We start from the raw sequence: 20122 nt of genomic DNA on the forward strand, positions 1-20122 counted from the left end.
TCCGGGCTTCAGTGACCACGTCCCGTCAGCCGTCGGGCGTGGATAACGTTGGATGGGCTGAGGTGAAGTGGCTGCAGGATGGAAGTCGTGGCGGGATTGGGGTTATCAGCACTAGTGTAGTACTGTGTGTGGTAATGGATGTTGTCCAGTCATGAGACTGCGGCGAAACCAGCGCCGAAACAGTGGGAGAAGACAAAAGCCTGAATGGAACAGTCACTTTACACTCTTCACAGTGTCTGGCCATGTATTGTGTGTGTAGTGACAGAACGCTCAACATGGCACCACGAAGCAGCCAGCGCCGAGAATACGAGGTTTTGCTTCAGTGACAGCGCCCTCGACAATGCAGCGGGCCGAGTAAGCGAGCATTCAGACCCTTGCCCACAAGGTACGGTACAGTACTACAGTTGTGTATTTCCATACATGTATACACGGCACTGTATTGTAAAATACATGTAAACTAGTACCGTTGTATGTAAATCAACGGTTTATAGTGTATTGTACACCAATTACACAAGACTGCATCATTGAGCGCACTACTCGTACACTCCGTCTGACTATGTCCGGCTCAGTTTGACTTTCAAGTTGGTGTCGAGAATGAAGGGCATGTTCGAACACAAGACTTCTGATGGAGACTCTTGAGAGCGCTTTGTAGAGGGTCAGATCTCAATCAGAGTTCAATCTCCAAACCCCCTGAACCTCAATCCACGGACCGCAAATGCTTGACAACATCTGTTGCTCCACTAGCATCGCCGTCATCCCTAGGAGTAACAGCAAAGTAGGAGTTGCTTCCTCGCATACAGAGAATCTGACCCTTTTTCTATTGGTATCACTACATTGGTGCACAGAAAATATACACCGAAAGGAAAAAAGAGAGGAAAGGAAAAAGCACACTGTTCCGCTCAACGAATCCTGGCTTCGGAACCTTGCCGTGCTCCTTTTCTACGAGCCGAGCCGAGAAAGAGAAGCCGAAACGGTAACGGAGCGGGATACGGCTCCAGTCACAGTCACAGCCCGTAGAATTCCCAACCATCACCAACGCCGGCACCCGTCTCTGCCGCCCGTAGCACCTCATGCGAGGGCGCAAACTCAGTCCTAAGCTCCTCCCGGAGTCACAACTCATCGTTCTCCTCCAGCTCCGATGGCTTGAGCAGACCGCCGACCTTGGAGCGGCGCTCGAGTTCGGCCGCGCGCGTCTCGCGCTCCTGCTGCTCCTTCTCCACCTGATAGAGCTCTGCGTTGTCACCCGCAAACTCACGCAGGGAAATCAGGAAGTCGCGCAGTGCTAGGCGGAACTTGTCATACTGGGTGTTGAGTGTGAACAGGCCCTCGACGAATGCGGTGATTTGGACCCTGTAACGTCCGAGTTAGTTGAGCTTGTTTCCCCCGCCTTGCGGAGCGAAGAGCATCGGATTAGGCTTACGGTGTAAGGTTGGTAAAAGCATTCTGCAGCAGGGTGCTAACAAAATTGCCCAAGAACTCGCGGTTGCTGGTGCCAGGCTGCGCCTGGTCAGGCTGGTAGATCGGTCTCTGGATCTTTGGCTGCGTGCCGTCGGCCGGGTGGACGAAGTAGAACAGCTTCATGAGCAGCATGGACTGCGTCTTGAAGCCGGCCTTGTGGTCCTGATCCGTCAAAACAAAAAAGACATCCTGCAGGATTGTGATGAAGAACTGGTTGAAGAAGGCGTTGGAGGTTTGCACGTCCGTCTTTTCCGCGATGTTGTTGATGAGTTCCAGGCACATGTTCAGGCCAGCGGTTTCGACATCACGGTTGTCGTGCTTGCTAGCCCACAAGCAAGAATCGATCACGAACTTGAATTGCCGGTTGTCGAGTTTCAAGAGGGCTGCAGAAAGTTGGTTAGTACGGTCCGCACCAGCAACGGATAACGCGGGAAAACAAACCGGGGAAGCAGTGAAGGTTGATGGCCCGGAGGAGGTTGAAGAACTCCACGCGGTGTTCCGGAAACTCGGAGAAATCCTTGTTGATCATGTCCAGAGTGCACTCGAAGACATTCTCCATGATCACGGGTACTTGATCCTCCATAAGAACCTGATTGCACAGATTAGTCTGACGCAATTCCTCTGGGGTATTCACCTCACACCAAACATACCGATAGCTTGGTGATCATGGCGGTCATGGCTTTCAGCACCTCGGCATCACGGGCACCGGGAACATTGCGATTGTAGTCAACCAGCACCGAGTCGAGAAGCTGAGGTACCATCTGGGTCCTGACGGCCTGCAGATCTTCCGCCTTATCGACAAAGGTCTCGACGAGCTTTAGGATTTCCTTCTTGATGGTCCGGAGACCGCGAACCTTGGGCATCTTGGTCGCGACTTCACCCTCACGGGCGACAGCCTCTGAGATAAGCTGGCTCGTGGCGGCATACATCTGGAGCATGTCATTGTACAGCCGGCCGATCTGAGGGAAGAAGTAGGGCCCGATGGACGAGCAAGCCGACACGTTGGTCTTCATAATGTTTCCAATGATCTTGATCGTATCGGCGTCCTGGAGAATAGCAGGGTTCATGGTCGCCTGCTTGATGATCTCATCCCAGGCCGCGTTGGGAATGGCCATCAACTCGGCCAGCAGCCGCTCTTGCTGGTTCCTGTTCCCTTGCGCAGCGACCATGTAGCCGCAGGCCTCGTAGAATGTGTGAACCTGCTGGGGAGTCAAGTCGCAAGTGATCTTACCCAGATTGCGAATAATCTCCTCAATAAACGGCTCATTCTCGCTAGGCTGGAGAGCTACGAAGTGTCGTCTGCACTGCTTGGCGATCTTGATAAAGGTATCGCAAGCCATGTCCTGGACGCCTAGTGTGGGTTAGCTAAACACACGAGTGCCTCCGGAACTAAGGGCCCGACTTGCCTTCGTGGGACTCGTGCATGAATTCGAATAGCTTGTTGACGACGGTCTTGAGGAACTTCCAATGCGCCTTGAGGAAACGTGGGTATTGCCCCACAATGTACATGATATTACTGGCAACGACGGCCTTGTTGTCCTTTCCACGCTTCATCTCCGTGAGTCCCAGGAGGTCCTTAATTACTGTCACGAGGAACCGCTTCTCTGTCTCTTCGTTCATGGCCAGGGAAATCGAGCCGATGGCCCAGCAGAGCACGTTGCAGTTGTGCCACGACCATTCGGAACCGTCTACTTGGCGTGCGAGCTTCTCAGTCATGATTTGCTCGGTATCGACAACATCCAGATGGGTGAGGTAGACCAGGCATTCACGGATCGTCTTGTACAGCTGAACCGTGTCGGTCTCCTTGACGAACTCGCGGACGATCTCGCCCTCGTCATTCTCCACAATCAAGACTTCTTCCGGCCGCACCATCTTCTCGATCATCACAACTCGCAGGTTTGACAGGACCTCGTTGTATTTGTGTTTGCGGAGCGGGTAGTTGGTGAGCAGGGCCGGGTTCGGTGCTCCTCCCCCACCCATCATGCCTAGAGACATGGACCCCATGTCGGAGATCGGCAGCGACTGCATCTCTTCATAAAGCTCCTGGACGAGCTTCAGCCAGTAATCCAGGCAGATCTTGAAGATCTCGCGGTCGTCGATCTGGGAAATTCGGATAAGGTAGAAGTGGCCGTGGGTGAGGAAATCTCGGTTCGGAAGGTTCTCGATCAGCTACGCAACGGAGTCAGCAGTGCTTGCAAGCAATGGCAAGGGGACGGAAAGACTTGCCGGCAGGTGCATGCTGTAGAAGTTGCATAAGAAAAGCGCCAGATTCTGGATAAATTCCTGATCGCGGGAGTTGCTTTGCGGATACGTCGTCTTGAGGTCCATGTCTAGGGGGATGATGTTGGAGATGGATGCCAAGACCTCAGTGAACATCTTGACCAGCTGCTCGTCGTATGTATTGAGTTGACCCGGTCCTCCTGTCTGCAGACCGCCGATTTCTGTGAGGCATTGCAAGGTGAGATTCCGGAACTCTGGTACCTCGAGGAACCGTGTCCGAAGCGTCTCGATCAAGGGTGTCTCGAATATATAGCCCAGGGGAATCCAGTTGCAGAAACGCAGTAACGTCCCCAGCGTGGCCTTAATAAGGCTCGGCTGGGTCGCACTGTTGAGAATCTCCTGGCAAAGCTGGAAGATCTGGGAGAACTCGGCGCACATAGTCGTCTTCAGGTTGCGGGTCTTTGTTGATGTCATCTGCTCGGCGGAGTAGTCGAAGACCTCTTCCGATAGAAGCCGCAGGATGATCATGTTGTTTTCGCACACGGATAAGCTCGAGTGGCAGGCAGAGATGATCTCGTTGATGAACGTAGGCCAGTTGTGAGGCCATTCCTGCTTCAGAACCGAGACCAGTACGAGGTTCAGCTTGTTGAGAAGGGTGCGGTGAGTCCTCAAGGCCTCCTCAGAACTGGAGCATTGCAGGATATACTGCACGACGAAGTTGCGAATTCCTAGTATTTGTCAGCCAACGCCCGTCGTCGAACCCCCTGAGGAAAGCAGCTTGCCTTGACACTGCTCCCGCGGCAGGACTTTCCACCTCGTCATGATCACGTTGTCGAGTACCTGCAAGCCCAGAACTAGCGTTTGTGAGCCAAAGAACCGCCCAGCCCGGATCCGGTGGGGACAAACATTTTGTTTGCTCGTACGACGCCTGCGAGAGGATCTCATCGACCATTATCCAGGCATCGGGGTCCTCCTTGAACTACACGATCGGGTTAGCGAGGCGCGGGGCAGCGCGGCTGGGCGGCGATCGAAGAACATGCCTGATTCAGAGCAGCTTGGGCAGCTTTTTGCTGTGTGGTGGAGGTCGGTCGTCAGCATCATGAATTCGCACAGCGGAGTTGTCCCAGTCGGCATTTACCTGCTCGCCGCGGCCTTCGTAGAAGGCCCGGACGGTTGCGTCCAGCTCTTGGATGGAAGGGGGCATCGTCGCACGCCTTGTTGCGTTGTCGTTGGATAGCCAGGGGAATAAGTGCGAAGTGGTGCGCAAGAAGAGAGTTGTCGTCGCTGGGAGAAGCAGAACACACGACCCGGTGGCTCCTACTGCGCGGTGTTGGAAAGTGTAAAACAAGGTGCAGATTTGAGAAAGCGGTCAAGGTTCTGTAAGGAAGGTTCGGAACCTAAGTGGAATGACGGAAGCATGGAAAAGAGATTGAGAATCGGGTTGAAAGCTCCAAAGACCGAACCCCACCAGCCTCTCGATAATGAATTGCTGCGACCCCGCCTTCAGCCTTTCGCAGCCGTTGCGCTGGCGCGCGTAGACAGCTCCAGCACAGCTCCACGGGCGCCGGTAGCAGAACTGCGCATGCAATCTACGAAATGGAGCCAATCGCCGCAATATACTAGGTATGTAAGCAAATAAGGTCTGCAGCGCCTAGTACCTGGGATTCATCTTCCGCAGAGTTGTGTTGTATCTTGTTCGTCTTGACGGCTCATCGTTCCCCTCTATTGACTGCCCCAGCTCATGCATGGTCCTGCGCCGATGATCTGGTGGGTGTCTGCTCCTCCTACCTTACCTATTGCTTCCTCCATGCCTATGACCCGCAAGTTGCCAGGCGGGGAATACCTACCTAGACCCGTATACTTAGGCTTTGCTACTAGGAGCCTGGAGGCCGAGAGAGTGCCGTGTGCGCAATCCAGTGTCAAATACTTGTACAACAAATTTGCGTTCATCTTCAGTTCAGGGGCGTTGGCATGAGCAACAATGGAGGTCTGGCTGCCCCTTGAAATATAACATTACCAGCATTATTGAATAACTACGACTCCTTGGCGCAATTGGTAGCGCGTTCGACTCCAGATCGAAAGGTTATCCGTTCAAGTCGGGTAGGGGTCAGTGTCAACAAACTTCTTTTGTTCTTCACACTGTTGTTCATTTTTTGATTTACTCCAAAACTGGTAGTTGTCTCTTCAGCCCGGGTTAGGCCTTACTACCAATCCCTGTTATGGTTTCCGCTTTTTACTTGGCTTATTCCCTCCCTCCTTATTTAAAAGATGTTAAAGATAGTCTGTACAAGACTGGCGACCTTCTGCTTGTGTTTTCTTAAGGGAATACTCCTTGATATTTCACCTACTGTCTTCTTCACTCATTTTCTTGCCTGCTTCGCGATCTTTATCACCTCTTATCCTTCTCCTTTTACTCTTTCTATTCCAAGCCCTCCTTATCTCTACTGATCCCCTGTTCGTTCTACCCTCCCTCTTTTACTGGGTGCATCCTCACTCTCAGTGCGAGCAGGCCAATAATAAACTTCCAGACTTTGTACATCCAATACTCTCAAAGCCATGTATGTGTCTATTAACCGCGGCTGGGAGTCTCTCCCTCTTTTTCGATATCCTCACAAGTAGGTCCATTGGCGTTTCGCTACGACACAGTCTAAGGCTTCTTATAGCCGCACTCAGCCAATCCCTCTTCCAACGCCTTGATAGCATGGTCGATATCGGTTCGCTTAGGATCGAGCTACGGTGACGTCAGCACTCGGGACATTGCCACTTTAGACACCAGAGAGTACTCACCACGCTGACGCCCATATGTCCAAACCGGATGTACTTGGTGACAATCTCCTTGTGAATCCCACCCGCAAACACGACGCCCTTCTTGGCGAGGATGGGCAAGAGGTCGGCACCCTTAACGCCTCCAGGGAGGTAGATGGCCGTCATACCGTGAGCCTGCTCGTCGGGGTTTGCGGCGACCTGCTTCAGGCCAAGGTCGGCAATCGCCTTCTTTACCTTGTCGGACGCTGCCTTGTGGCCGGCGAACCTCTCCGACAGTGGCTTGGCCAGAATCTGGCTCAGTGAGGTGTGTAGAGCGTGGACGAGCTGCGGGGAAGGAGTTGCGAAGTATGAGGGCTTCTTGGCCTCGTAATTTTGCATGACTGCCTCCTTGTCAGTGCTATATCCACCAAATGCTTCGTGGACACTCACTTGGTGTCCAGTTCTTCATGGATGCAAAATACGCCGTCGGGGGTGTCTTGCGGTTCTGGAGGGCTTGCATTGCCCGACCGCTGAACATGGAAATGGACAGACCGGCAGGACAGCCGATGGCCTTTTGACTGGCGGTGACAACACCATCAAGGCCCCAAGCATCAAAGTCGATCTCCTCACACGCTACGCTGCACACACCGTCGACGATGATGAGTGTGTCTGGCGAGACCCTGTGGACGAGGGCGGAGAGGTCCTTTAGCTCGCTCAAGACTCCGGTAGAGGTGTCGACATGCGTGACGGTAATGGCCTTGTACTTCTTCTCCGACAATGCCTTCTCAACCTCGGGAAGCTGCGGCTTGGTGCCCACCGGCGCCTTGAGCTCCGTCACGTTGGCACCGTACACCCGCAAGCAGTCGGCGAAGCCGTCGCTGAAGTAACCGGTCCCCAGCACGAGGACATCCTCGCCGGGCTCGATCAGGTTGGCAGCCACGAGATCCCAGCCGAGCGTGCCCGAGCCGGAAAGGACGAACGGTTGCGCGGAAGGATCGGAGGTCTGGAAGAGTTTGCGCAGCATCGACAGAGTCTCGCCAAAAGTTGCAACAAAGCCGGCACCGACATGGCTCTCGCTGTTTTTTCGTTGTCAGCCCTCGACCTTTGCGTAGAAGCTTGTCAGTGTACTAAGCAAGGCCCGCCAAGAAAGCTCACCTGTAGTGACTCATGGACTGCAACACGGCATCGTCGAACTCAATGGGCCCGGGGATCAGGAGCGTAGGGTGCGCGGGTTGGGACGACATTTTGGATGAGGTAGAGAGGCTGCGCGATGGTGTTTTTGGCAATAGGGAGGTGTCAATGGTGTCCGGATGACGCTCGACGGTGAATGGAGTGTTGATCGGATACACAGGGGCGAGATGTCTGCTGATGAGTGATAGCCGGGCGGGGTGGTTCTCCGGCTGGTTTTGGCGGGGCATCGAGGCCGGTAGTAGTCGTCTGAACCCCGAGCGCGGAGTACAAGCCAGCTTCAATGCCTCGGATAGGACCATGGAACTGCAGCGGGCTCCGCAATCTGCACTTTACCTGGTAACTGCTCCTTTTGCAAGCGTCACTGAATCGCTCCTATGGGCAGTTTTGCACACAGTTGCTTCAATTACCATTCAGCGAAGCGAACTAACTGAGACGCCGAAACCCGAGGAGACTGTCCGGGAAACAAGAGGGCAACAAGATCGGAACATCCCCGGCCATTTTATAGTACGCGGCGGGCAGCGGAGTCAAGAGTGAAAAGTAAGGTTCCCGAATGGGTTCTAGTTTCGATGTTCCATTGGCTACCAGACTCCCGTCAGCAGGGGCCGGGATGATTCAGCCGCAGTTCTAGCTAGGTAGACAATCAAGGCGGCACTGTGAATTCTGCCATTACTGATTGCCTGATATTCTGCGATTTCCAGGCTTGCAGCAATGCTCTCCATGTCAGGGGGTCGGGAGAGACCGGCGGCAGCCGTTCGCCGTGACCGGACCCTGCCAAGAGCGGGGTGTGGGGGACAGTGCCCCGCAGTAGGCCCGGCGAACTCGCGGGGAGTAAGAACGTTGTGACACGGGGCTTACATCCTAGATCCCGCGCAGAGTAGGTACATACGGTGATGCCCTGCATGGAAGACAACTCAACCGATCACTGCCGTAGCGGTTATTCCGATTGACTATATGACAGTAAAACAAGTTTTGGAACACGATCATGTGAACCCATCATCAGAGTATCCATGAACGGTATAAAACACGAGCCCGACGTAAGCCCGAAGCCAGAGGAGCCATTGCACTACTACAATTACACGGACTTATAAGAGGGGCAGACGGAAGTGTGAAGTTTGGTAGTTTCAGGTATGTCTTCAAACTCGGGTCCTCAAAGAAACCGCGCTGCTATGGGATGGGTACTGTCTGTCAGTGAGTCATGTGACAAGCTATGTCAGCCATAGAGACAACTTGAAACCTGCAGAGACAACCCTAACCCTGATTAACTGAATGTAAATTCCCATCTGGGCAAGGAGCTCGTAATCGCCAAGAGCTCGCAGCTCTACCGTCATCATCGCATCTCCAGCTCCAATACCTCTAACACGCGACAGTCGAAACCGACACAGAACCTGCTGCAAAGTGGATACAATAACAGCCAGTGCCTTCTTCTCTCTAGTTCAATTCATTACGCGCTTCCCAGAATCGCTTGCCGAACTAGCCGCTTCATTGGCCAGGCCCACGCTTTGTCCTACCGAGTCACTCGCAAGAGGATAGAGCTATCCGTCGCAATGGCCTTTCTAATCCTAGTAATTGGCGACCTACACATACCTGACCGGGCGCTCGACATCCCTCCAAAGGTACGGGCCAATTGCCGGTTCTAAGACCCTACCACAGGCCCTCCTCCCAGCTAACCAACCCTCTCTCCCGCGTCTGGACCAACAGTTCAAGAAGCTCCTCTCCCCAGGCAAAATTGCGCAGACGCTCTGCTTGGGCAATCTGACCGACCGCGCGACCTACGACTACCTGCGCAGCATATCCCCGGATCTCAAGATGGTCAAGGGGCGAATGGACGTGGAGGCGACGTCCCTGCCGCTCAGCCAGGTGGTGACGCACGGGGCAGTGCGCATTGGCTTTCTAGAGGGCTTCACGCTGGTTAGCGACGAGCCTGACGTGCTGCTGGCCGAGGCCAACCGGCTGGACGTGGACGTGCTGTGCTGGAGCGGCGGGACGCACCGTTTCGAGTGTTTCGAGTACATGGACAAGTTCTTTGTGAATCCCGGGAGTGCCACGGGCGCCTTCACGACGGACTGGGCTGCTGAAGGGGAGGAAGGGGAGGTGGTGCCAAGTTTCTGTCTGATGGATGTGAGTTTTCTGAATAGTGGAAGGGGAGGGGAGGTGCTCTGTGGATTGAACTACTTGCTAACGCATTGATGGAATAGGTACAAGGGATTTCCCTGACGCTCTATGTCTATCAGTTGAGGAAAGGCGAGAACGGGGCGGAGAATGTGGCGGTTGAGAAGGTCACGTACACCAAGCCGGTCGAGCCGACAGGGGCATCATGAAGGCGATGGTGATGGTGATTGCGGCAGTGATGTGGTGATCAAGAACCTAGTGGCCCAAGAACTGTCTAATGCTGCTCGGGAGGCAAGGGACCCGGCTTGATGAGGAGGCAGCGATGATGGATCATCAAGGGCACCAGGACTTCCTTTCGATAAGGCGTCGCAGGCGAAAGAAGGGTAGGGGATGTTGCCCGGGCCGCAGAATGGCGTCTGCGGGCAGACATAGTTCAGGGTGGTAATTCGGCATTGGCAGCGAAAGACCTGCTCCCTTGTGGGACGAAGGACGGGTGGTTGGCTGTAGTTTCAGACCTAGGCTCCGACACTGCGAGAGAACATGCAGGCCTGAAGAGGCAGGTAAGCATGGCTTCCGTTAGGGTAATAAAGGCCTATTTGCTCTGGACAGTTGACGAGGTCATTCCTTGTATCATTAGGTTCTCTGTGGCTTCCACATAAGCCGGGGCGCACTTTGCATTCACACTTTGACATGAAAGAAAATACTCAATGTAGATTAACAAGTGGCATCGTATCGCCCAGTGTTTGGGATCAGAGAACCTAGAGAAAGTGGTAGTGGCCACACTACCTAGGCTCCTGTCGTCGCTGTACAGTAACCCCTAGAACTTTTCCTTCCGGCCTAGGCCAAAGCAAGACAACCTGAAGCCAAACACCACTTCCAGTTAGTTGTTTGCGCCCTACATAGCACTCCGTTCCCATTCCAAGCAAATTGGCATCCATCCAAACAAAAACGCCGTGTGCTGTGCAAGTGCGAATGTGTAGAGTTCCATCATCATTGTCGAAAGAGAGCAGAAAAAAAAAAGATCATAGCATCATGCTCCTGCGCCGCGAAATCCTGTCCCTTGTCGCTTCTGCTTCCGTTTCCTGGGAACCGGTGCTAGAACCGCTGGTGTTCGCAACCTCCTCAACGGCGTCCTCTAGGCTGTCCATCATTGAGCTTTTCTTCGGTGCTAGCATTGATACCCTTTTCCTTGCGTGCGAAGACCGAGACTTCGGAGCCGTTCGCGCGAGTTTCGCCTCCTCTTCCTCCCCATCTAGCAGCTCACGCAGGGCGGCCGCTGCAGCCATCGAGGATTTCCTTGTCGTTCTAGATCTGGAGCTGCTATGCGGTGCCACCGGTTTGGCGGCTTCGTTGTTAGTCTCTGGCGTTTCTTTGGTCGTCGAGGCTGGGGAGGATGCTGCAAAGTCGTAGATGTCGACTTCCGGCTCTGCAGAGACAGTCTGCACTTGATTGCCATTATCAACGATCGCATCCGTGTCAGAAAGAGTGGTGATACCCTTCTGTTTCCCGCTGCCACTCTGCGCGGTTGTTTGGGATTGTGCCATGATAGTGGGACTCGGCAATGTGCTTATGCCCTCTGGCCTCTCTCCGACAGCACTAGACTCTCGAATGTTGCCACCCGCACCTGACGGCCGTTTCCGCCTCTCCGTAACCACCGTACTGGGAAGGGTCTCCGGGAAGACGTCCTTTTGCGCCAACGGACTCAAAAGGGAATGTTGTTGAGCTTTGGGGATTGGGCCGCCAGCGGAGAAGCTCTTGTTGCTGCTGCTGGTGGAGCTCTTTGACTGTGATTGAACTTTGCTGGATGAGGTTGGGGCTGAGTGGTTATCATCCGACTTGGGGTTGACTATCGCCCGGTGAACAAACTTGCCCTCCCCAGTGACGGCATCGAATAGCTCCTTGGTCGGCCGCCGCATCTTGTCCCGGAGGTTTGGCTCGGCGTAGCTTATCGCCGGTCTCGCGCGACGGCTAGGGCGTGACGTCTCACCGTTAGAGGATATGTCGGCTGGTGGAGGAGTATCATGCGGCATCTCCTTCCGTGACGCACGTTCCGGGGTAGAGGGGGAACTGGGCATCCCTGACGGCAGAGCAGTCACGGACTCGAGCATAACCGCAACAGTTGCTGGGGGTTCGGGTTCAGGTGCCGGTGCGAAGACCTCCATCTTCGGTAGTGATTTCTGCGCGCTGACCCGGCCCTTCGTGGAATGCTCTGTACCTTGCGCTTGTTCTTTCGCCTCTTTCAGCGGCACTGCTGTCGTCTGTTTCCGTGGGGATGACATGTCCTCGTTAGTGCTCTTCGCAGCAAGCGGCGCCCTTCCGCTTCCTCTCTCTCGCCTATTACTAGGCAACTCCTTGATACTCCTCCTCGGGCCACCACGAGCAGTGAACGGCTTCTCGGTGACCATGGCATTCTCCTTGCCAGGTTGTACTACGGCAGTGTGAATAGCCCCGTTCTCGTCGCCGTACTTCCTCTTCGAGCCCGCCCTTATTGGTTGCGTTGGAGGTTCTAGGACTGGCAGCCTTGGAGATAATAGTGTTTTGCTCGGCGTGGACTCCTTGACAACTGTCTCCTCCGATACCTTCATTGGTTCTGGACTCTGGGACACTTTCCTGTCGTAGTCCAGCTTCGGAGGCGACAAAATCGTTGGGCTGCGCTTCGGGCTTTCAGGAATGACCGTCGCTGCGGGTGAATCATCTCTGACTGCGTCTTCGTCGATGTAGCGTGAGACAGGTGGCGGTCCCAGATCGGGCGAGTCGCTGGTGTCGGCAGCGGCAGCGCACAGGGCCATAATCTCCTCGCTGCTGCATAGAGGTCAGCATATGCTTCCAATACCAACTTAGCAATCGCCTACTTCATCGTGGCTCGTGGGTACGTTTTGTTTTCGTATATCGGAGGCAGCCTGCCCTCCTGCTCTGCCAACGCTTCTGCATCCGCCGCTGTGACCCCCCGCTTCCTTTGCGGAGGACCTTTAGCCATGCTCTGCCGTGACTTTGCCATTATCCACTCTCCCGAGGCGCGTCTCTTTGTCGGCGGCTCCACGCCCAAGCTCCCGAGCAATGCCGCGAACTCGGAGAGCTGTTCCTCCAGCTTCGCCTTAACCTCCAGGGCATGATCTGCTATCCTTCGTGCGCTGTTATCTTCGATCTGCTTCTCCAATCGGAGTATTTGCCCGCGAAGGTCGAGGTTCTCAGACAACAAGCGGGCGCAATCGTTCTCGAGGCGTCGGATCTTTTGCGACTGGTCTGAATTGATCCTGGCAATATCTCGGTTCTGGCGGAGAAACTTCCTACGCACTGCGGAGGGTGTCAGCAGAAGGAGCTGGCCGGCGTTGGAGCGGTGTGTGACGTACGTATCTCGAGATTGGTCTCGGTCGGTGCAGGATGTTCGTTGAGTCTGGCCATGGCTCATGATCGCGGGCGAATGATTCCGTTGAAACTGATGGGCATCGAATTGTCCTCTGCAGAATGAGGCGCAGCAAGTGTAGCCTTCTTCACCTTTGTCGCGGCGAGGGTGGAGCGATTGACGTGCCTCTCGATCCCAAACGAGGTTGGGAATCACAAAAGAATAAGCCGGGGTTTGGTTGGATGTTTTCTTTGCAATGTTTACTTTACTTCCTGATTCGGCCTAGCGCCTTGGCCCCAGCTTGTTCACGCTGTAAGCCTCCAATGAGTCCAATGCGGCTCCGAACTTCCTAGCCTCCAACTATCGAAGCTGTTTGCCCCACTACCTTACATACAGACCTTCCGAGTTGCGGGCCAGTTAAGAAAGAATACGTACCTAAAGTATCATGACATTCTGAACTGGTTTGACATTGGCCAACAACTTCGATCCAAGATGTCTGGATTTCCGTCGAGGCCTCTCCCATCGCACATGCGACAGCCGTCGCTCTCCGGCAGTGGCCAGTCTCCAGCTTTGGTGGCACGGGTGAATGAGAAGAAAGCCGAGCTGGAAAATCTCAAGGAGCTCCGTGATCTCAGCACTGCAGTTGCTACGCAGATGGAAGCACTTGAGCAGAAGCTTGCTACTCTTTCTGATGGGACTGAAGGTTCGTGGGTTTGCCGCTTCTGCTGCCGTGCCGCCGACTGACAGCTCTACTAGCCATTGCCTTGGTGTTGAGCAACTGGCATAATGTGCTCAGGGCGATCAACATGGCATCGGGTACGCCTTCCACTGGTCCTTGCAGTTCTTTGAGTGTTTTTATCCTCAGTCGACTAAAGTGGAAGCAGCGAAACTCCCGAAGCCCAGCACAGGAACCGAGGATGGGGAGAAGGTGCCTCTTCCCCAGACACTCGTGCGGATCCCAACAGAACATGCGCCTGCACTTCAAGCACACACCGACGCAGCTGCCGAGGACGAGTCCGGGTGATGCGCATGAGGCAGCAAACCCCGAAAATTGTCAATAGAGGTTTCACCATTAAGTGTCTCATACCACCCTATACGGCAGATTGGTTTCTGCCTCTTCATTGAAGGCAACTTTCATGTCTGGGTGCTCATTGCGGAAGGCCTGAATGCATCCCATTGGCCGGGCAAGCTGCAACTGCCCCCTTGAGGCGGGGTAGCGCACCACAAAAGGTCGCGTCGCGTTCCTTACTCAGCAGCTTCGTCACTCCAACATTCCATGGTTCCTGACTTTCGGCAAGAGGCATCTAAACAAGCGCGCCGCAGAGCCAGAGCACTTGCCCTTGTTGTTGTTGTTGCAACATCCACCATTCTGGAGGGGCGAAGGGAACTTGGAACCTGACGGAAGCCGAGCTGGAACTTGCAGAAGGTGGGACAGAGATGCAGAGGGCAACGGAAGGCGCATGGGAGCCAGCGTGCGAACGCCGTTGGCAACAGGAAAGTAAACAATGCAACGCTCTAATTAAATCCCACAATCTGCCGTCTCGGTGCCAGCCTTGACTGCTTTCTACCCATATCTGCTTCACCACCGCATTCAATTGCTAACGAGCATCATTGATCGTCATAACGGAGTACTCCTGCTTTTTTCCCTTCCGTCTCTTTGATCAGATCTCCCCAGATCGCATCGGCTGAGGATCAAACACCCCTCATTCCAGTTGTCAGCCAATCGCGTTGTTGTTGTCGCGAAATTGCATTGGAGCATCCCAGTCTCCCACGTTCCTGGGCACTCGAACCTCGAGACCCCCTTGGTCTGGCTTGGCTTATTTCGGGGATTTATTAAGAAGGGATGGCGACCACTGCACAAGCCCGACCGTGCGTCGAGCTCACCATCCACGACGATCACTGCGATGTCCTTGGCCCTCTTCCACTCAGCAACATCCAAAACAGAAGGTCCAGTACCGTCGACTCCTTGACTCGTCAATTCGGCATATTTCAGATTCACAGCAAAGATAAGGAGAACGGTGTTGCCCGAGCCCCAGTGACATCGCTTGGCACCAAAGACGCGGCCTGTGACGGCTCCCATAGACTTTCTGTTGCGAGCACGAGCACCGCCTCGCCGGATTCAGAAGGTAAGCTACTCTGCCAAGGACAACACCATGTATGCACTATACAGTGAGCGCTAACACTGCCTTATAGTAGTGTTCGAGCACAACAACCCCCTCGCTGTAGCCAGCCGGGACCTTCCGAGCACAGAGGAGCAACTGTCAAAGCACCAAGAAGGTCAGTTTGAGTGGTTGCTTTCGATTCCGGTAAAGACGTCCGCCATAGGCTGCAGGGCGCGCGGCGACTCTCACGGCGACGCGGAACAGCGCCCCGGTGAAAAGACGCTGTACTTCGGGTGTAACCTTGTCCACCGCAGATCGGCATCGGGGGGCTCGTTCAAGGAGAACGGCAAGTCAACTGATGTGTATACATTATTAGCCACTCGGATTGGAAGCAAGGAGAGAGCCGCAACGGATATGACGGCCGAAGTTGAGCAGGTGGAAAGCGCGGCCGCAGAGACGGTTGCAGCTGAGCACTCAGAGGTGAGACTGGATGTCCCCAGAGATGGCACTGCTGGCAGTTCCGGTGGCGAGCCTTCCAAGCCAGTGTCTCGTATTGAGGACTCTGTCGAGGCCCTCGATAAGCTTGAGGAAGAGATAGAAGCGCTTACCGAGGTGGCCCAACTTGAGCGGATGCTTTCTCCCGACAGCGCCAACCCTGTCAAACAAACTGCTACGGGCGCGAAGCCGACACCTATGAAGCGAGCAACATCGGTCAAAGCAGGTGCAAGCTCGGGCAGGGGCAAGACAGTGGAGCGCAGCTCCTCGGTGCTCAAGGCGACGTCCACGCCGTCAGCGAATGGAGGTGAGAAGAGTGCTGCCGGAAGTTCTACTGCACGGAAAGTCCCCAGACCGGCAAGCCTTCTCCCGCCGAAGCCGCCGGCTAAGTCTAGCAAGCCCCCCACTGTGCCAACCTTCGAGCTGCCTGGCGAGGCTGTGGCTCGTCGCTTGAAGGAGCAGCGCGAACAACGCCGGTCCCAGCCGATCTCACCGGAGCAAGCTGCAGCCCTGGCGGCTGCCTACTCACCGTCCAAGCCGCACGTCAAGTCGAGCAAACCACCCACACGGCCGACATTTGAACTGCCCGGCGATGCTATCTCCCGGAAGAAGCGCGAGGAGCACGAGGCGAAGCTGCGTGCGCAAGAGGAAGAGGAGCGCAAGCGGCGCCAGTTCAAGGCGAGGCCCATCCGCGCCAGCCTCGCGCCATCCTCGGTCCCGCGCGAGACGCTGGCCAGCCAATTGCGACAGAAGCAGCGGCGGACCGAGGCTTCGAGCGACTCGAACTCGACCACCATCACCCCTGCCACCAAGAAGCGACAGTCCGTGGCCGGGCCCGCCACCACCACAGCAACAACCACAACCCTCCCTATCCGCGGCCGCGGCCTTGCCACCGACCATGATCACCCTGCCGGGCAACACGGCCTCTCCAGCCGCGCGACCTCCACGTCGACGGGTAGCATCCATCGCAGCGGCAGCACGGCAAGCGGCCGGAGCGGCCAAAGCAAGCGGAGCACGGTCAGCGCCGAGGAAGCGGCGCAGCAGAAGCAGCGGGGCAAGGAGGTGTTTGCGCGCGACAACTCGTATACCGCTGAGCGTGAGCGAGAGCGCCGCGAGAGGGAGAAGGCCGCCAAACTGGCGCGGCAGCAGGCAGCGGAGCGGTCTAGGATGCTGAGTCGCGAGTGGGCCGAGAAGCAGCAGTTGAAGAAGCAGAGGGAGCGGGAGAGGATCAAGGGCCAGACCGCTACCGTGGCTTGAGGCTTTGGGGTTGGTTGTTGTGGGGATGTGGGGAGGTGAGGTGTGGCTTCCGAACGGTGTTGGCGTCAAGTGTGTTAAGAGGACCGGGGGTTGCATTGCGTCTGCGTTTGGGGAGTTGTGTAGGCTTATATCCTTGTGCTGCGTTGGTTTTTCGTGGTTGTTTCTGTTTGCTATTCAAGTTCTGATATTTGGAGGTGAGGTGTCTGGTAACCCGTCGGGAGCGCACAAGGCGGCGGTGGCTGTCTTCGTGGACGCCTGGTAAGGTTCTAGTAGGGTCCAACTTATTCTTGTCTGCCTTAGCTTGCCGCTTTAGCATCGACACATCTTTATTCTCTTTAGATAGCTTCTTTGGTACGCCAGGTCTGGGAACCGTAAAATTGAAATACGCAGGTCTTAAGCTGTCCGTCTAGGTATCTGAAGGTGCAAATGATTCTGTCACTACGACTCGCATCCTACCTCCCTAGCTTGCCTTACTTTGAATTTCTACTCCGAGTAATCTACGTCTAAAATCAGACCACCTCAATGTAGAACATGAAAAGCACGCTTCAATTGACAAATTACTATCACCAATGGAGCACTTTCGCTCGCTCAGTCAACTCAAGTTGTCAGATCGTTGCCAGCAGTGGGCGGATAGGGGTCAAGCGGCGCTTAGTAACCTAGCGCTGCCAAGCTAACGCACGTGCGACATTGTCAAGTGCCATGAACTCCACAGGCAAGACCTGGGAACTCTTCCACCGAACCATTCGTTGCCGGTTTGACACGAACCACACTTGCTTGCCCCTAATATATGCTGTGCCTCCCGCTTTCACCCGCTCTTTTCCACGAAGCTTTCCGATTGTATTCCCTTCGACGTGTCGGATACCGTTAGCCAGTCACTGGGCTTTCCGACGCCGATTGCAACATTGCACTGTCGAATATGGCGAGAGACGGCAGATTATAGCCGAGCAAGCAAGCAATCCGGGCGCGCTAAGCTCTCCCCGCATCCGCAGTGGGGGCGCTGCCCTGAAAGGTCAGCGACGCGAGAGATCTGGCTCCTGGCTGCTAGCAGCTCCTGGAGGGGAGACAAACGGGGCACGCCGCACTGGTCGCTTCCGAACCCCATGCAACCTCCACCCACCCGATGAACTGCGTGCCCCAGTTAAAGCGCCGGGCGCGCCGCCGGGTGCTTGCTTCGCCGTGGCTGACCGCATTCGCTGTCCTGCTCATTTTGTGGTGCTATCTCTACGGCTTCGCGTTCCGGTCTTCGTCTGACCGGCACGGGCTCCCTGCTCTAGTGCTGCCCGGCAAAGACGGGAAATCGGTGCTGGACCTTGACTACGCTGCGCCGGCGAGGACGACGATCGCCACATCGACAACGACAACCATGACCGCAACAGAGAGGCCCCGCCCTACGGCGACCGAGCCGGCCGTCAAGCTGCGCCAGGGCACCTACATCGGCACGACACTCCCCTCATCGCCTCGCTTCCCCAGGGCGGTCGATGCGTTCCGCGGCGTACCCTATGCCCAGGACACGGGCGGCCAGAACCGCTTCCGCCCGCCGCAGCCGCTGCCAGAGTCCACCGAGACCTTCGACGCCGTGGCTTGGGGCCAAATATGCCCCACCGATGGTGTGGTACTGCGCAACATGAGCGAAAACTGCTTGAATGCGAACATCTACCGGCCGGCCGGGCTTGTCGACGAGGACGGGTACGAGAAGACGGAGGATGAGGAGGGCGTGAGGCACCGGCCACGGCTGCCCGTCGTGGTGTACGTCCACGGCGGCGGGTTCAACACCGGCCACGGGACCGAGCGCAACATGGCTAGTTTCCTGGCCTGGTCCGAGGCACCCATGGTGACTGTTAACTTCAATTACCGGGTCGGCGCGCTAGGCTTTCTTCCCTCCGACGTGACCGCCCGAGAGGGACTGTTGAACCTAGGGTTGCGGGACCAGCAGATGCTGCTGGACTGGGTGCGCGACAACATCGAGGCGTTTGGCGGCGATCCGGACAACGTGAGCATCATGGGTCTCAGCGCAGGCGCGCACTCGATCGGCCACCACATTATGCACTACTCGCGTTCCTCCAAGCCGGCCCCCTTCGTCCGGGCCATCCTCGAATCCGGCGCCACCACCGCCCGCGCCGTCTTCTACCCGACCCACTCGCGCCACCTCATCCAGTTTCGGGAGTTCCTCATCGCTGCTGGTGCTGGAGGCGTTCCGGAATCGGACATCTTCCCTTTCCTCCGCACACTCCCGCTCGAAAGCATTGTCCGCGCATCCAAAGTCGTCTGGGACAAGTATGTCGACAACGTGACTTGGCCGTTCCAGCCGGTCATCGATGGGCCGAATCCGCTCGCCAACTCCAGCCTTCTCAACAGCACTACGCTCCCGCCTCTCATACCGGACCTGCCGATAAGTTCGTGGCGTGCAGGCAACCACCTCCGCATACCCATCATCACCGGATTCAACACCAACGAGGGCACATGCTTCATCCCGCACAAAGCCAAAACGGCCGCCGAGTTCCGCTCCTTCTTCCAAGGTCTCATCCCCTCGCTGACCGAGGCCGACCTCGACAAGCTGGAGGCCCTCTACCCGGACCCGGTGAAGCACCGGACCAGCCCCTACAAGAAGGTACCACGAGGGATGGGCAAGCAGTGGGCGCGCCTGGACGCCGCCTACGCCCACTACGCCTACATCTGCCCCGTGATCCAGACCGCGCACTACATGTCGCAGGCGGGCGTGGGGAACGTTTATCTGTACCGGTACGCCGCAACCGCGCTGCACGGCACGGCCAACCACGCCGACGAAACGCCGGTCGTGGTGCACGACATGGAAGAGCTGGACGGGAAGAAGGGCCTGCAGGACGTGTCGGCCGAGATGCACGGCGCCTTCGCGCGCTTTGTCACCACCCCGGTCCTCAACCACAACCCGAACCCCAACCAGACGCCTGACGGGCAGCAGAGGGGCGTGCAGTGGCCTGCGTTTGTGTCACCCTTTGCCTCCACTGAGTATGACGAGGAAAGCCCGGGCAGGATCATGGTGTTTGGCGAGGGGAATGATGAGAGGGGCGGTGGGTGGCAGAAGGGTGTCCCCGCCAAGGTGGAGGAGATGAACGATCTGTTGAAAGAGGCGTGTCGATTTTGGTGGGAGAGGATTCCTTTGAGCCAGGGGACGGGCAAGAGGGACGCCGAGCAGGCCCAGGCCCAGGCTGCGGCGCGACTATAG

General features: G+C 56.0%; 7 protein-coding genes and 1 non-coding gene across 8 annotated transcripts; 5 read left to right on the forward strand and 3 right to left on the reverse strand.

Annotated features, from left to right (window-relative positions):
- Positions 1 to 1102: 1102 nt before the first annotated feature.
- Positions 1103 to 5148, reverse strand: B0T15DRAFT_234955 (CRM1 C terminal-domain-containing protein). Its single transcript, XM_062863002.1, has 10 exons — positions 4817 to 5148; positions 4719 to 4748; positions 4585 to 4657; positions 4461 to 4532; positions 3685 to 4406; positions 2865 to 3627; positions 2109 to 2809; positions 1900 to 2047; positions 1421 to 1841; positions 1103 to 1350 (listed from the first exon to the last, which is right to left on the reverse strand). The coding sequence occupies exons 1-10, from the start codon at positions 4880 to 4882 to the stop codon at positions 1110 to 1112; spliced, it is 3237 nt and encodes a 1078-aa protein (XP_062720059.1). The 5' UTR covers positions 4883 to 5148; the 3' UTR covers positions 1103 to 1109.
- A 567-nt stretch (positions 5149 to 5715) lies between these two features.
- On the forward strand, positions 5716 to 5788 carry B0T15DRAFT_t157. The gene has a single exon. It is a non-coding gene; the product is annotated as a tRNA-Trp (tRNA).
- A 537-nt stretch (positions 5789 to 6325) lies between these two features.
- On the reverse strand, positions 6326 to 7841 carry B0T15DRAFT_400375 (pyridoxal phosphate-dependent transferase; the record flags this gene model as incomplete). The annotated part of the gene is made up of 4 exons (XM_062865057.1): positions 6326 to 6409; positions 6466 to 6824; positions 6874 to 7499; positions 7579 to 7841. 4 exons carry the CDS (start codon positions 7839 to 7841, stop codon positions 6326 to 6328), a joined length of 1332 nt encoding a protein of 443 aa, XP_062720060.1.
- Positions 7842 to 9036: 1195 nt separating this feature from the next.
- B0T15DRAFT_235072 (Metallo-dependent phosphatase-like protein) lies at positions 9037 to 10085 on the forward strand. The gene is made up of 3 exons (XM_062863003.1): positions 9037 to 9227; positions 9313 to 9732; positions 9810 to 10085. The coding sequence occupies exons 1-3, from the start codon at positions 9159 to 9161 to the stop codon at positions 9930 to 9932; spliced, it is 612 nt and encodes a 203-aa protein (XP_062720061.1). The 5' UTR covers positions 9037 to 9158; the 3' UTR covers positions 9933 to 10085.
- Positions 10086 to 10745: 660 nt separating this feature from the next.
- On the reverse strand, positions 10746 to 13125 carry B0T15DRAFT_485965 (uncharacterized protein; the record flags this gene model as incomplete). Its single annotated transcript, XM_062866326.1, has 3 exons — positions 10746 to 12525; positions 12576 to 13017; positions 13074 to 13125. 3 exons carry the CDS (start codon positions 13123 to 13125, stop codon positions 10746 to 10748), a joined length of 2274 nt encoding a protein of 757 aa, XP_062720062.1.
- Positions 13126 to 13558: 433 nt separating this feature from the next.
- B0T15DRAFT_494754 (DASH complex subunit Dad2-domain-containing protein) lies at positions 13559 to 14090 on the forward strand (the record flags this gene model as incomplete). The annotated part of the gene is made up of 3 exons (XM_062867040.1): positions 13559 to 13769; positions 13823 to 13882; positions 13951 to 14090. The coding sequence occupies 3 exons, from the start codon at positions 13559 to 13561 to the stop codon at positions 14088 to 14090; spliced, it is 411 nt and encodes a 136-aa protein (XP_062720063.1).
- A 515-nt stretch (positions 14091 to 14605) lies between these two features.
- On the forward strand, positions 14606 to 17321 carry B0T15DRAFT_536017 (uncharacterized protein). The gene is made up of 2 exons (XM_062869533.1): positions 14606 to 15192; positions 15260 to 17321. Exons 1-2 carry the CDS (start codon positions 14910 to 14912, stop codon positions 16918 to 16920), a joined length of 1944 nt encoding a protein of 647 aa, XP_062720064.1. The 5' UTR covers positions 14606 to 14909; the 3' UTR covers positions 16921 to 17321.
- Positions 17322 to 18040: 719 nt separating this feature from the next.
- Positions 18041 to 20122, forward strand: B0T15DRAFT_485966 (Alpha/Beta hydrolase protein; the record flags this gene model as incomplete). Its single annotated transcript, XM_062866327.1, has 1 exon — positions 18041 to 20122. One exon carries the CDS (start codon positions 18041 to 18043, stop codon positions 20120 to 20122), a length of 2082 nt encoding a protein of 693 aa, XP_062720065.1.

The sequence above is a fragment of the Chaetomium strumarium genome, assembly GCF_033439665.1.
Source record: "Chaetomium strumarium strain CBS 333.67 chromosome Unknown B0T15scaffold_5, whole genome shotgun sequence".
NCBI lineage: Eukaryota > Fungi > Ascomycota > Sordariomycetes > Sordariales > Chaetomiaceae > Chaetomium > Chaetomium strumarium.

Bases quoted from the DNA above. Each gene is read 5' to 3' on its own strand.
- B0T15DRAFT_536017 (XM_062869533.1), top strand. From the start codon at position 14,910: ATGGCGACCACTGCACAAGCCCGACCGTGCGTCGAGCTCACCATCCAC. The intron at 15,193-15,259 runs GTAAGCTACTCT...ACTGCCTTATAG, and splicing joins CGCCTCGCCGGATTCAGAAG to TAGTGTTCGAGCACAACAAC.
- B0T15DRAFT_234955 (XM_062863002.1), bottom strand. From the start codon at position 4,882: ATGCCCCCTTCCATCCAAGAGCTGGACGCAACCGTCCGGGCCTTCTAC. The intron at 3,628-3,684 runs GCAAGTCTTTCC...TCCGTTGCGTAG, and splicing joins TCTACAGCATGCACCTGCCG to CTGATCGAGAACCTTCCGAA. The intron at 1,351-1,420 runs GTAAGCCTAATC...CGGACGTTACAG, and splicing joins GCTTTTACCAACCTTACACC to GGTCCAAATCACCGCATTCG.
- B0T15DRAFT_235072 (XM_062863003.1), top strand. From the start codon at position 9,159: ATGGCCTTTCTAATCCTAGTAATTGGCGACCTACACATACCTGACCGG. The intron at 9,228-9,312 runs GTACGGGCCAAT...CTGGACCAACAG, and splicing joins CGCTCGACATCCCTCCAAAG to TTCAAGAAGCTCCTCTCCCC. The intron at 9,733-9,809 runs GTGAGTTTTCTG...TTGATGGAATAG, and splicing joins CAAGTTTCTGTCTGATGGAT to GTACAAGGGATTTCCCTGAC.